Source organism: Narcine bancroftii, chromosome 14, assembly GCF_036971445.1.
Source record: "Narcine bancroftii isolate sNarBan1 chromosome 14, sNarBan1.hap1, whole genome shotgun sequence".
NCBI classification, from domain to species: Eukaryota; Metazoa; Chordata; class Chondrichthyes; order Torpediniformes; family Narcinidae; genus Narcine; species Narcine bancroftii.
Genome location: NC_091482.1, coordinates 18,724,240 through 18,739,092, shown reverse-complemented (window position 1 = coordinate 18,739,092; position 14,853 = coordinate 18,724,240). Strand labels below are relative to the sequence as shown.

Genomic DNA, 14,853 nt, shown 5'->3' with positions numbered 1-14,853 from the left:
TCAGTGAGCAAACAACATCAAAAAACAATGGCAGGCTTTTCGAGCATGAAATAATGTTTAATACATTATCAAAAACAAACTCTGCTTAACACAAACTATGAGAACTCCATTGTTACCAAAATGGCGACGCCAACAGGGCATCAGAGCCCCACATGGACAAGTCAGGTGATAAATATTTTTCAACTTGTGACATCATGTCGACACCGCAAAAGAGTTCAGTTTATGGATATTTTGGTTAACGAAACTTTGAATGAGGGGAAATGTACTGTAAAAGAGCTTGGTCAGATGTTGCAATGTTAGTGATGTGCAATCTTTCCATTTTGCAAACTTTGCACAGAATACAGCTATTCATTTTAGTACATTAGTCAGAAATTAAAATAAGTTGCATTTTAGCCTTCTTGAGTGACGAATACTTCATTCCTTGCAGTTCCATCTAATTAGTATTTTTACTTTATTAACAAATTTCAATGAGAAAGAATTAACTGGGATTAAAAATATTAGTCACTCCAGATGTGTTTTATTTGGAACCAGAAATTGCAGCCGCCTATTCAACACTAAATCTAAATAATAATTTGAATGAGAATGTGTTTTCATGATATTTGCTGAAATAACTACTGGCAAATAAAGTCAGCTTACTTGCCACATGCATAAATTAGAGCCTGTAAGCTACTAAGACAACCTTTAATTGTGGTGATCTAATTTTTCTCAATTCTGATTCAGGAGAATATTCTGCGGAACCATTGAACATTACAGCACAGAAACAGGACCATCTCGTTTGTGCCAAACCATTATTCTCCCTAATCCCACAGACCTGCACCCAGTTTGTAGCCTCTTATACCCCTCGTATCCATTTACCTGTTCAAATTCTTCTTAAATGTTAAAGTTGAGCCTGCATTCACCACTTCAGCTGGCAGCTCATTCCATACTCCCTCCACTCTCTGTATGGAGAAATTTCCCCCTAAACTTTACCCCTTTCACTCTTAACCCATGTCCTCTGGTTTGTATCTCACCAACACTCAGTGGAAAAAGCTGACCGACATTTACTCTGACAATACCTCTCAATTTTAAATACCTCTATTAAATCTTCCCTCCCATTCTTTTATGCTCCAGGGAATAAAGTCCTAACCTGTTTAACCTTTCCCTGTAACTCAGTTCCTGAGTCCAGGCAACATCCTAGTCAATCTTCTCTGCCCTCTTGCAATCTGTAGTTTGGTGACCATGACTGCACAATACTCCAAATTTATGATAACATCCCAATTCCTATACTCAGTACTTTGATTTCTGAAAGCCAATATGCCAAAAGCTTTCTTTACAATGTTATTTTCCTGTGATGTCACTTTCAGGGAATTATGTACCCAGATCCCTCTGTTCGATGCACTCCTCAGTGCCCGACCAGTTGCCATGCATATCCTTTATTGATTTCTCCTTCCAAAATGGAACAGCTCACAAATGTCTGCACTAAATTCCATCGGCCATTTTTCCAGCTGGTCCAGATCCCTCTGTATGCTTTAGAAGTCTTCCTCACTGTCCACAATACCTCCAATTTTTGTGTCATCTGCAAACTTGATCCAATTTACTACATTAACATCCAGATCATTGATGTAGATTACAAACAAAAATGGTCCCAGCACTGATCCCTGAGGCACAGCACTAATCACAGACCTCCAGTCTGAGAAGCCATCATCCACAACCACTCTCTGGCTTCTCCCTTATCGCCAACGTCGAATCCAGTTTACGACTATGAATACCGAGAGACTGAACATTCCTGACTAGCCTCCCACATGTGACCATGTCCAAGGCCTGAATAAAGTCCATGTAGACAACATCCTTCATCAACTTTCCTGGTAACCTCCTCAAAAAACTCAGCAAGATTGGTTAAATATGACCTACCATGCACAAAGCCGTGTTGACTATCCCTAATCAGTCCCAAGCTCTTCAAATATTTGTACACCTAGCAATAATTTATCTCCTACTGATGTGAGGCTCACCAGTCTATCATTTCCAGGACTATTTTTGGAGCCCTATTTAAACAACGGAACATTAGCAACCCTCCAAACTTCCGGCACCACACTTGTGGGCAAGGACATTTTAAACATTTCTGCCAGAGCCCCTGCAATTTCTACACTCACCTCCCTCAAGGTCTGAGGGAATATCTTGTAAGGCCCTGGGGGCCACTGTTATTTGCTTTAAGACAGTAAGCATATCCTCCTCATTAATCTCTATAGGTTCCATGACCTCACTGCTTGTTTTCCTGATTCTGTGCTAGTTTCCTGAGTAAATTCACATACACTAAACCATCTCCCCCATCTCTTCTGGGTCCACTCTGATCTTTAAGGGGTCCAATTTTGTCACTTGATATCTTTTTGTCCTTAATGTACCTGTAGAAACCCTTAGGACTTTCCTTCATGTTGTCTGCCTATGAACCTCGTCTTCTTTTTGCCTTCCTGATTTCTTTTGAGGTTTTTCTTGCTTTTTTAATATTACTCAATTACCTAGTTTGCTCTGTGTTGCCTAAACCTACTCTACACTTCTCTATTCTTTTGAGCCAGATCCCCAATATCCCTAAAAAAAGTTCCCTTCACCTGTTAACTTTGCCTTTAGTTCTGACAGGAAAATACAAACTCTACTCTCAAAATTTCTGAAGACCTTTGAAGGTCTTCCATTTCCTTCAGACATCTTTGCCAAAAAAACAACTTACCCCAATCCATGCACTCTAGACCCTTTCTCATTTGCTCAAAATTGGCCTTTCTCCAATTTAAAATCTCAACCCAAGGCCCACACCTATCCTTCTTAGTTAACTTGAAATTAATGGCATTATGATCATTGAAACTAAAATGTTCCCCTATACATACTTGTCATCTGTCCTGACTCCTTCCCCAATAGGAGATCTAGTATTGCACTCTCTATAGTTGGTACCTCTATATATTGATTTAGAAAAGTTTCCTGATCACATTTGACAAACTCCAAGCCATTCAGCCCTTTTACAATATGAGAGTCCCAATCAATATGTGGAAAGTTAAAATCTCCAACTATCACAATTTTATATTCCTGCAGCTGACTGCTATCTCACCTGAGATTTGCTCCTCCAATTCTTGCTGACTATTAGGCAGTCCATGATACAACCCCATGAGTGTGGTCATATCTTTCTCATTCCTCAGCTCCACCCTTATAGCCTCTGTAGACAAGCCCTCTGGTCTGTCCTGTCTGAGCACAACTGTGATTTTTCCCTGATGAGGAATGCCACACCTCGCCTTTTCATTCTTCCTGCTCCAACATGCCTGAAACAACAGAACCTAGTAACAATGAGCTGACAGTCCTGCCCCTTCTGCAAACAATTTTCACTAATGACCATAATGTGATAATTCCACATGCCAATCCATGCTCTAAGCTCATATGCCTTTCCAACAATACTTCTTGCATTGAAATGGTTGCCCCTGAGAAAATTTCCACCATACGCAATCTTTATCTTTTTCCTTCTCCAATCCTCTATTCTCTGGCACTCTGGCTCCCATCCCCCTGTGAATCTAGTTTAAGCACCCCCCCCCGGGAGCAGTACCAGCTAACCATCCCACCCCACAAGGATATTAGTTCCCCTCCAGTTCAGATGCAAACAGTCCCGTTGGAATTGGTCCTACCTTCCCTGGAAGAGAGCCCATTATCCTCCTATTTCTAACCTCAACCAATATGGCATGGGAAGCCATCCTGAGATCACAATCCTAGAGGTCCTTTCCTTCAACTTAGTACCCAACTCACTGAACTCTCTTTGCAGGACCTTTTCACCTACCCACATCATCGGTCCCTACATGGACCACAACATCTGGCTGCTGACTGTCCTTCCTGAGAATGGAATGAACTCATTCAGAGATATCTTGGACTCTGGTACCAGGGAGGCAATATACCATCCAGGATTCTCCATCCCTTCCACAGAACCTCTTCTCTGTTTCCCCCTAACTATGGAATCCCCCCCCCATCACTACAGCTTACCTCTTCTCCTATGCCTATGCCTAGCATAGGCCTAGACTCCATGCCAGAGACCTGATTACTGTGGCTTGTCCCTGGGAGGTCATGCCACAACCCCCCCACCCCAACAATATCCAAAATGGTTTGCTTGTTGTTGAGGGGAACAGCCACAGGGGTTCCCTACACTATCTGCCTGTTCCCTTCCCCTCTCCTGACTATCATGCACCTACCTTCCTCCTAGGAGTGATGGTTCTCCTGTAACTTCTGTCTATCATCTTCTGAATGATCCGGAGTTCATCCACCTCCAATTCCCCAACTCGGTTTGTAAGGAGTTGCAGTTGGATGCACTTTTGCAGATGAATTCATCAGGAATACTGCTGGGTTCCCTGATTACCCTCATTCTGCAAGAAAAGTATTCCCCTAGCTTGACTGCCATTCCCACTGTCTATGACCTAAAGAAAATATACAAGATAAATAAAACATGAAGGACTTCCTATAATTCATTTCCAATGACAATTCAAGCTGTTTTGTAGCAATGGAATCACTGTTTTCCAGGCAAAGCAGTCAAAGCCTTTTCATTTTGACTCCAAACTATGTCTTACAATCTGATTATGCTATTGTCATCCATTGCCTCTTGCTTATCAGTTGTGACCATGAATATGGCAGAACCATTTTATTAGTAGATAACATCCATGCCATACATTTAACACAATGGCTGTTTATGGTCTGACTTCAGCTATCTGCAAAAGTTTAATTATCAATATAGTAAAATTTGAGGAAGAGTGCTGGACATCATAGAACTATGCTTGAGAAACATTATCTGCCAAGGTTAGAGAACTCCATGTACCGGGCATCAAAACAGACAAATATCCATCTTTGTAAAGCTTCCAGCAAATATTAAGCACAATTTATCCCAGTTATGACATTGGAAACAACTTGTAAGCTACTCTTTTCATTCAATGCTCTGCTGCCAAAGATAACATACAATTTTAAAGATCAAGAAACAATTTTGTTACAGCTATCATCGTACCCAAGGCTATTTTCTTATGTACCACAGTTATCTAACCTCTACCAGAAATCCAGTTCAATCATTTGGAAACTGAACTATAATATATGCTCAAGGTTCCTGTTGATAATCCTCTGAAGCAACTGGGGGTCAGGGGTAGAGAATGAAGATCTACCGGGACCAATGCCTGAAGAGGGCGCACAAAATCAGTGAACCGGTGCGGACTCGAAAGGCCGACATGGCCTGTTTCCGCTCCGTAAATTGTTATTTGGTTTTATGGTTATAAGGGGTGCATGGGAGAAGAAAATGCATTTACATGTCAAGATCAAAAATTGATTTTTATGGTGCAAGTACTAGGAAACAGCAATGAAGTATTCACATCTGAGTTCTTATTCCACATTCAAAAGATTATGGATGATCAGCATTTCAATGCCATACAATTGTTTATTTTTACAAATCTTAGATCCCTCGCTTAAAAATCCAACAATCGCATCAAAAATGTTAATAAAGGTCTTGATCATTTTTTCTTTCTGTAATTTATCTAAGTTCAGTATCCCATAAAGCTTTGCTAAGCATATACAGTAATATGGTGTTGGCACAATGTCCATCACATTGCATAACGCCCAATTTCAAAGAACATATTGCGGATGTTAAGCGGTGCATACCTGTATTTAAAATGCACTTGTAACAAACTAAGAGCAAATGTACTCCATTAAAAAGATGATTTTTAAATTCCACTATTAATGCCAAAACCCAGTCAAAATGATCTGACAAAAAAATTAAATATTCTAATTAGAGATACACAAAATTTAATGTAAAAACTGGCATTGTACCAAGGAGCAAAGAGGGAAAAAAGCTACTTACTGAAGTTTAAAAGTTGATTTTAAAATGATGAAATGGGAAGAAATGTAGAGCTCAAAAGGGGAATTTTGGATTACTGGATTTGTAAACAGCTGGAACAAATATCTAGCAGCAGCAATTAAAACGCACAATTAACAGTCAGAAAAGGAAAGCTGGTATATCTGATATTTGACCAAAACAATTACAATCATGTCTCATCAACTTCTTGCACAGAAGTAGCAAGATGTCTCAACTACTGTTCTAATACCCTCATGGATGAGGGCAAATGTGCCATGTATTTTTCTCCACTTTGTCTACACACCACCACTTTCAGAGAATTATGGACTTCTTTCCTCATGTTTCTCTATTCAACAACATTCCCGAAAGTCCTTAAAAAAAACCCCGCAGCACACGCCCTATTTGATTTAATTTCTTTTTAAGTTGTCAGAGTTAAATTCCATCTGTCATTCCTTTCCCCACTTCTCCAGCTAATCTAGATCTTTTTTGTACTCCAGTGAAGCTTGTTCACTTTTCACCAATTTACCAATTTTGGTGTCACCCACAAACTTACAAATCATACCACTGGCATTCTCATTAAAATCAATTGGTTGATTTTAAAAAAACCAGGCGACACTACCACTGATTCCATCAATCAAGTGAATTTTGCAATGATTTGGCTCACTATCTTTGGATCCCATGCATTCTAATCTTCCAGACCAGTGACCATGCGGGATCTTATCAAAAGCCTTACTGAAGTCTACGTAGACAATGACTACCAGCCAATCCGCAACAATCATCGTTGTCAGCTCTTCAAAAAAAATTGCAATAAGATCATGAAATGCAATTTCCAATGCACAAAGCCCTGCCTTTGCCTTTCCAAATGTAGATCGATATTATTTCTCAGAATCCCCTCCAGCTATTTCCCCACTGTGTTGGGTTCAATGGTAGTTTGCAGCTTTTCTTAAATAAACATAGGAAATTACATGATGAGAATAAAATCACATTTAGAACTTTAGCATTTTAAAAATAAAGAAAATAGTTTATGGCTTTCATGAAATTGACTTGAAAATCTGCTAGCCATTTTTGAGATTGTAATCAGCAAAAAAGATCAGAGGAAATGTGTTGATGTGATGCATTTCGACTTCCTGAAGGGGTTTGTTAAGGTGCCCTACAAAAGATTTTTAAAAATACAGAACACAGAGGATTGGGGTCAATATATTTGTGTGGGTTGATTCACCAATACAACCTCAACTATTCACAATCAATCGGCATGGTTGGCATAACCGTTAGCACAGCACCTTTACAGCGCCAGCAATTGGGAACGGGGTTTAAATTCTGCATTGTTTGTAATGAGTTTGTATGTTCTCCCTGTCTCTGTGTGGGTATTCCCTGGGGAAGGGGGGGGGGGGGGAGAGGAGGGGATTTTGGTTTACTCCCACCGTTCGCAATGTAACAGAGTTGTAGGTTAATTGGGTGAAAATTGGGCAGCATGGACTCGTGGGCCGAAATGGCCTGTTACTGTGCTGTATGTCTAATTTTTAAAAAAACGTAAACATTCAAGTTTAAATCTAAATTTAAAATGTAAACATTTTAAAGATTCTGATCGAGGGAACAAAATGTTATATATTAGTTCACTGATGATACAAAGCTGGGGAGCAACATGGGTTCTGAAAAAGTAAATGTCCAGTTGAGATAGAGTGAGTGGGGGAAATGCATGGTGGATCAGAAAAATGAAGTTGTCCATTTGATGGAAAAGTAACGAAGAGAATTGTGACTTCATATGATAACAGCATCACGGTGACTCATCGGTTCATTTGTTGGGATGGGGGTTGTAAATATGAAGAGGTATAAAGCAGACTAGACTAGAACTCATTTTTGAAAGAAAAAAACCTCATGGCAACATACAAAATTCTAATTGGATTTGACAAGAGAGATGAGGGATTATGCTTCCTCTAGTTGAGCTGGAATTTCAAGGCAAGAGATTGGCCTGTCAGGACAGAGGCAGGAACATTCTTCCGTGCCATCTTCCCCCCACAACACAAACCTCCCCCACCACTTGAATCTTCTTGAGTAGGCCTAAGGGATTGAATGCCCTATTCCTATCTTTCTTATTCCATACCGAAATGGAAAATTAACTATTTAGTTTCCATAAATTAACATGTCTGGGCATTAAAGTGAAATGTTAGTTACCATCTTTTCTTCATGAAGTCAAATCTGAACAGCAGTGAAGTTTTCTGATCAATTCTCAGCAAGCAATGCTTACCTAGTTACCAATATTTAATTTTCCAAACATTTAAACAAATTTTCAATAGCACTGCAATTCACAAAAGTCTTGGGAGAAATCCAGCAGGTTATTTAACATCTGTAGGAAGTAAAGGATTACCAATGTTTCAATCCTGAGCCCTTCGTCAAGGTATAGGCAAAAAGCAAGCAGGAGCCTGAATAAAAAAAAAACCGGGGCAGGGGGAGGAGTATAGGCTAACAGGTGAGAAATCATATGCGAGAAGGTAGAAGTGAAAAAAGCTTGGGGGGTGGGGGTAGTTCTGAATGGAGAGGAAAGGGAAAGGAAACAGGTGGGGAGCTGAAGGAAAGGAGACAGAGGGATAGGGAGTGAGTGAGTTTCAGGAAGTTTAACAGAAAATGGAAAAGTCGATGTCCGTTTGGAGTAATATTAGGTGTTGTTCTTCCAATTTTTTGGTAACCTCAGTTTGGCAGTGCATGCAGCAATGAATATATCAGCGTGGGGAAGCAGATGGCAAGTAGCAAGGAAGAACACATGAAAGTGAGCCTGGGCAATAACAGTTGTAGAATTCAAAAGCAATAAGGATGGCAGAGGAGAAGCAGTGAAAGAGACTCTCCCAGAGCTTCCTTTGAATAGGAAGGGGAGAACTTCCGCAGGGTAGGCATCCTTCAAAAAAAGACATCACAGTGGATCAGCCGAATGGAATTGAACAGGAAAGTCTGCAGATGCTTGATTGCAGTGCAATACAATAGCAAATCCATCTTCCACGTTCGTTCTGCCATTCGGACAGATTACATCTGATTTACAATTCTACAATATCTAATTTGCGTTAGTATGGAGTTATCTGTTTCTTTGAAATTAATTTAGTGTCCATTATATACAAACTCTCCTGCTATCTTTTCACTTACTGCATGTAGTCCAATTTGTACCCAGGAAGGGGAGGGGGGCCCTCCCTCAAAGAACAGATCAGCAATATTTTTTGAAATCAGGTCATTTTAACCACCCCCCCCCCCTCAATTATAGCCACCTTTCCATGGGGATTCTAGCCACTTTACCATTACACAGGAACCTCCTGACACATTTGTTGGGCATCTTAAAAAACCCTATGACAACAAAATGAGTAAGAATGAAAAAGATACTGAAGCCTTAGAATCACCTTCATTCTGACACTTAACTTTGCCCACCAGTGTTACAGCCAGAGTCCTCTATATAGCAAGGTCCTCCTCAATCTTCCAAAGCAAAAAGAGATCATTACGTTTGTATAAATGCACAAATCTTTGTCCAAATGGGTGAGATCCTAAGCAGTCTTTGCATCAGTATTTACTCAGGAAACTGGCATACTACATAAGGAAGGGAAACAAACAGATGGGTTATAGAGATTAAGGAGGAAGAGATGCTTGCTGCCTTACAGCAAATAAAGGTAGATAAATCACCCAGGCTTGATATGATATTCTCTCAGACACTGAGGCTAGTGTAGCAATTTCAGGGGCCCTGGCTAATATATTCAAAATATCCTGAGCCACAGGTGAGGTGCCAGAGAATTGGAGGGTAGCTTGTATGGTCCTGTTGTTTAAAAAATGGTTCCAAAGATAGACCAGGTAATTATAGGCCAGTGAGTCTGACATCAGTAAATTATTAGGAGTTCTGAGAGACAGTGTATGTATGTGTGTGTATATTTGGACAGTCATGGGCTGATTACGGACAATCAGCATGGCTTTGTCTTGTTTAATGAATCTTGTAGAGTTTTTCGAGGAGGTTACCAAGAAGGTAGATGAAGGAAAGGCTGTGGATGTTGTCTACTTGGATTTTAGTAAAGCCTTTAACAAGGGCCCACATGGGAGTTTAGTTCAGAAGGTTAAGATACTAGCTATCCATGGAGAGGTTGTAAACTAGATTTATAATTGACTGTGTGGGAGAAAATAGAGTGTGGTAGTGGATGCTTGCTTCTCAGACTGGAGGCCTGTGTATGACTAGTGGTCTGCTCGGGGATCCATGTTTGGACCACTGTAGATCTGAATGATAATATGGTAAATTGAATCAGCAAGTTTGCTGATGACAAAGATAGGAAGAATTGTAGAAAGTGAGGAAGATTTTCTGAGGGATCTGGACCAAATGGGAGAATGGACCCAAAAAAATGGCAGATGGAGTTTAATGAAGACACGTGTGAGTTGATGCATTTTGGAAGGGCAAACCAAGATAGGACACACAGTAAATGATTGGGCACTGAGGAGTGAAGAGAGATCTGGAAACACAGATACATTGATCCCTGAAGGTGCCATCACATATGAACAGGGTTGTAAAGAAAGCTTTGAGCATCTTAGCCTTTATAAATCAAAGTATTGAGTATAAGAGTTAGGATGTTTTGGTGAAACTAAATTTGGAATATTGTGTTCAGTTCTGGGCACCTCACCACAGAAAGGATATCAGTAAGATTGAAAGAGTGTAGAGAAAATTGACTAGGATGTAACTGGGTCTCCAGGCGTTGAGCTACTGGGAAAGATTAAACAGATTAGGTCTTTATTCTTTGGAGCAAAGAAGAATTAGGGGAGATTTGATAAAAGTTTACAAGATTATGGGAGGTATCGACAGAGTGGATGTGAGTAGGCTTTTTCCACTGAGATTGGGGAAGATATGGGTCATAGTTTTAAGATGAAAGGGGAAAAGGTTTAGTGGGAAGATCTTCACTCCAGAGTGTGGGGGGGGGAAGATCTTCACTCAAGAGTGTGGGGTGGGGGAAGATCTTCACTCAAGAGTGTGGGGGAAAGATCTTCACTCAAGAGTGTGGGGGGGAAGATCTTCACTCAAGAGTGTGGGGGGGAAGATCTTCACTCAAGAGTGTGGGGGGGAAGATCTTCACTCAAGAGTGTGGGGGGGAAGATCTTCACTCAAGAGTGTGGGGGGGAAGATCTTCACTCAAGAGTGTGGGGGGGAAGATCTTCACTCAAGAGTGTGGGGGGGAAGATCTTCACTCAAGAGTGTGGGGGGGAAGATCTTCACTCAAGAGTGTGGGGGGAAGATCTTCACTCAAGAGTGTGGGGGGAAGATCTTCACTCAAGAGTGTGGGGGGGAAGATCTTCACTCAAGAGTGTGGGGGGGGGGAAGATCTTCACTCAAGAGTGTGGGGGGGAAGATCTTCACTCAAGAGTGTGGGGGGGGAAGATCTTCACTCAAGAGTGTGGGGGGGGAAGATCTTCACTCAAGAGTGTGGGGGGGGAAGATCTTCACTCAAGAGTGTGGGGGGGGAAGATCTTCACTCAAGAGTGTGGGGGGGAAGATCTTCACTCAAGAGTGTGGGGGGGGAAGATCTTCACTCAAGAGTGTGGGGGGGGAAGATCTTCACTCAAGAGTGTGGGGGGGGAAGATCTTCACTCAAGAGTGTGGGGGGGGAAGATCTTCACTCAAGAGTGTGGGGGGGGGGAAGATCTTCACTCAAGAGTGTGGGGGGGAAGATCTTCACTCAAGAGTGTGGGGGGGAAGATCTTCACTCAAGAGTGTGGGGGGGAAGATCTTCACTCAAGAGTGTGGGGGGGAAGATCTTCACTCAAGAGTGTGGGGGGGAAGATCTTCACTCAAGAGTGTGGGGGGGAAGATCTTCACTCAAGAGTGTGGGGGGGAAGATCTTCACTCAAGAGTGTGGGGGGGAAGATCTTCACTCAAGAGTGTGGGGGGGAAGATCTTCACTCAAGAGTGTGGGGGGAAGATCTTCACTCAAGAGTGTGGGTGGGAAGATCTTCACTCAAGAGTGTGGGGGGGAAGATCTTCACTCAAGAGTGTGGGGGGGAAGATCTTCACTCAAGAGTGTGGGGGGGGAAGATCTTCACTCAAGAGTGTGGGGGGGAAGATCTTCACTCAAGAGTGTGGGGGGGAAGATCTTCACTCAAGAGTGTGGGGGGGAAGATCTTCACTCAAGAGTGTGGGGGGGAAGATCTTCACTCAAGAGTGTGGGGGGGAAGATCTTCACTCAAGAGTGTGGGGGGGTAGATCTTCACTCAAGAGTGTGGGGGGGAAGATCTTCACTCAAGAGTGTGGGGGGGAAGATCTTCACTCAAGAGTGTGGGGGGGGAAGATCTTCACAAGAGTGTGGGGGGGGAAGATCTTCACAAGAGTGTGGGGGGAAGATCTTCACAAGAGTGTGGGGGGAAGATCTTCACAAGAGTGTGGGGGGGAAGATCTTCACAAGAGTGGGGGGGGAAGATCTTCACTCAAGAGTGTGGGGGGGGGAAGATCTTCACTCAAGAGTGTGGGGGGGGGAAGATCTTCACTCAAGAGTGTGGGGGGGGAAGATCTTCACTCAAGAGTGTGGGGGGGGAAGATCTTCACTCAAGAGTGTGGGGGGAAGATCTTCACTCAAGAGTGTGGGGGGAAGATCTTCACTCAAGAGTGTGGGGGGGGGAATGTAGAATGAGCTTCCATCTGATGCGGTGATCTGTTTTAAGAACAAATTGGACAGATACATGGATGGGAGAATTTGGAAATGGGAGCAGGTCAGTGGGACGAGTGAGACGATGGTCGGCAGGGGCTCGGTGGGCCAAATGGCCTGTTTTCTGTGCTGCAGCAGGAATCTGAACAGAATCTGGAAGTTCAGCAAATAATCAATCAGCAATGCCTTATTTTTAAATAAATAAGAATCAGGAGGGATGTTCATCAACTGACGAAATTAGGCATTTGTTATTCAAAAATGCCAATCTCGCACCGCATTGAGACCGTGAGTGAGGTTTAAACCCCCCCCCCCCCCACCTCACACACACATAATGCCAAGGCTTCGGGCTTGAGCCCCTCCATCCAGGTGCTGCACTGGGTGACGGGGCCTGGCCCCAACACAAACGGCTGGTGACTGACTGAGGACGCGGCGCTCAAGGGAGAACAATGGCCCAGTGACTGGGGACAGTCACCCTGGAACGTGCTCTCGGGCTGGATAACGAGGGAGAGAACCCCCCCCCCCCCCCCCCCTGCCCCCGCCCCCCGCCCCCGCCAACAAGGGGGGGGGGGGGATAGGAGAGAGGCAGCCGTACCTTGTAATAAACGTCGAACTGGATGTTTTCGGGCAGCGACCGGATCTCCCTCCGCGAGCGGGTGTAAGTGTCCACCACGGCCGAGATCGCGGTGTTGTACAAGGTCTCGGGAATCCATTCCAGCTCCACGGCCGCCATGTTGTTGCTCCCCCTCCCCTCCCCCCCCCACCCGCCGGGCCGCCAACCGACCCCCCCACCCACCTGAACGAACCCCCACCGCTTGGCAAACAAAACACGCAGATGAGCGTTTCATTCAAAGACAAATAAACACTTTTCTCTCTCTCGCCTCCCCCTCCAATTTGAGAGAATTCCCCTTGACGGGCAGGACCCAGCCTCGGTTTTGACGCCGTGCGCGATGACGTCGCCCGGGCGCATGCCCACTCCGCGGCGGCGTGAGGGCTTTTTTTTAAAACCCGCAGTGTGTGTGGGTGGTTTTCTCGGCTCCGCCGGCTTCAATCTTCGGGGTCTCGTTCGCAGGGAGGACGGAACAATGCGCGGGCGGGAAGATAGTAAAGGTTTGGCTTTTCCCCTTCCAGATGAGATAGAGCAGGGGTGTCAAACTCAAATTCACGGAGGGCCAAAATCAAAAACTTGGACTAAGTTGAGGGCCGAACTAAATACTTATTGAAAATTTTCAACAACATCTGCATGTTTTCTCTTCTTTCAACATATGTAATGTTAAACTTTTTCTTATTAAAATAAATGTTTAATAATAGTTTTGGATAAACTCTTTCCAGAAGCATTAACAAATGAGAAATAAAATATTCAATCAATAATATTTCTCTATAGAGGATTTGTCAAATGTTGCTAGTGTGCTGTCGAATAGTAAAATCTGAGGGCTATTGAGAATGTGGGAGAATAACATGATTCCAGAAACAATCCAATGGGTGACTGATTGTGGGCATGAACTCTAGCAGGGTTATTTGCCATGCCCTTTTTCCATTGGTACAGATATCCTTTGATTTACACACTTTTCAAGTTTTATGCCTAATGAGCTTGTATCCAGGTGCAGGACCATTTTTAACCAGGAATATATTTATCACTGTGACATGAAACTATTGGAAGATCGTTTTATCCTGAGATTAAAGTTCATAATCCTTACTCAGGCCTGTGTGCGGGAGGGCGGGGTTTGCGGGCGATCGGGTTGGACAGCAACAGTGCGGGGGCATTGGCTCTCGCTGCAGGGCAGCATCTCGGCGGATCAGCGGCCCCGTCACCGTGAGTCGCGGATCGGCCTGCGGCAGGGAGGGGGAGTGGGCAACGGTCCTGGTGAGGTCAGGCCCGAGGCCTCTGGTTCCGTGCGCTGGGAAGCGCCAGACCCCAAAATCAGAATCCACGGTGAGACCTTGCAACGTAAACAGAGGAGGTGGGGGCAATTAGCGGGCTGATGCCAATGCATTCTGCGATTTGTTGTATTACTGTGCATGCGGTATACTGGCGCAGCGGCCAGCGGGCCACCTCTAGTACATTTTTGAAATGATCTTGCGGGCCAAATATAATTATATTTGGCCCGCGGGCCAGAGTTTGACATGTGTGAGATAGAGTCTTGACTTTGTGTGTTTTTTTTTGGATTTATGGTAGGAACCGTAATATATGTACATAAAATATATGTATCCCTCGGGATAAGCTGCTCAGTTGTTTTTTTTTCCTTTTTAATTAGAATAGGTTAGGTGGGTGTTTTTTATACTTTCGTTTTTTTCACCCATTGCAGATACTGTTTGAAGTTTTATCTTAATGTATATGTGTGTATGTACGTGTGTGTGTACGTGTATGTGTGTACACATGAGTGCGTG

At 43.3% G+C, this 14,853-nt stretch overlaps 1 protein-coding gene and 1 long non-coding RNA gene across 10 annotated transcripts in view; one reads left to right on the top strand and one right to left on the bottom strand.

Moving 5' to 3' along the window:
• Positions 1 to 14,853, bottom strand: part of appbp2 (amyloid beta precursor protein (cytoplasmic tail) binding protein 2) — a 299,366-nt gene that overhangs the window by 28,367 nt on the left and 256,146 nt on the right. Inside the window, exon 1 of one of the 6 annotated variants that reach the window (XM_069910734.1) lies at positions 13,061 to 13,237. The exons of the other annotated variants lie outside the window; for them this stretch is intronic. Within the exon in view, the coding sequence (XP_069766835.1) occupies positions 13,061 to 13,198 (138 nt within the window). The 5' untranslated portion in view covers positions 13,199 to 13,237. Of the gene's footprint in view, positions 1 to 13,060; positions 13,238 to 14,853 lie in introns of those variants that run through there. 6 annotated transcript variants of the gene reach the window in all.
• The window catches only part of LOC138749433 (uncharacterized), a 44,723-nt gene continuing 42,912 nt past the window's right edge, over positions 13,043 to 14,853 (top strand). For 3 of the 4 annotated variants that reach the window (XR_011348633.1, XR_011348632.1, XR_011348630.1), the window contains exon 1: positions 13,043 to 13,123. This is a non-coding gene — a long non-coding RNA (uncharacterized lncRNA). Of the gene's footprint in view, positions 13,124 to 13,490; positions 13,576 to 14,853 lie in introns of those variants that run through there. The other variant, XR_011348631.1, reaches the window with a different exon arrangement.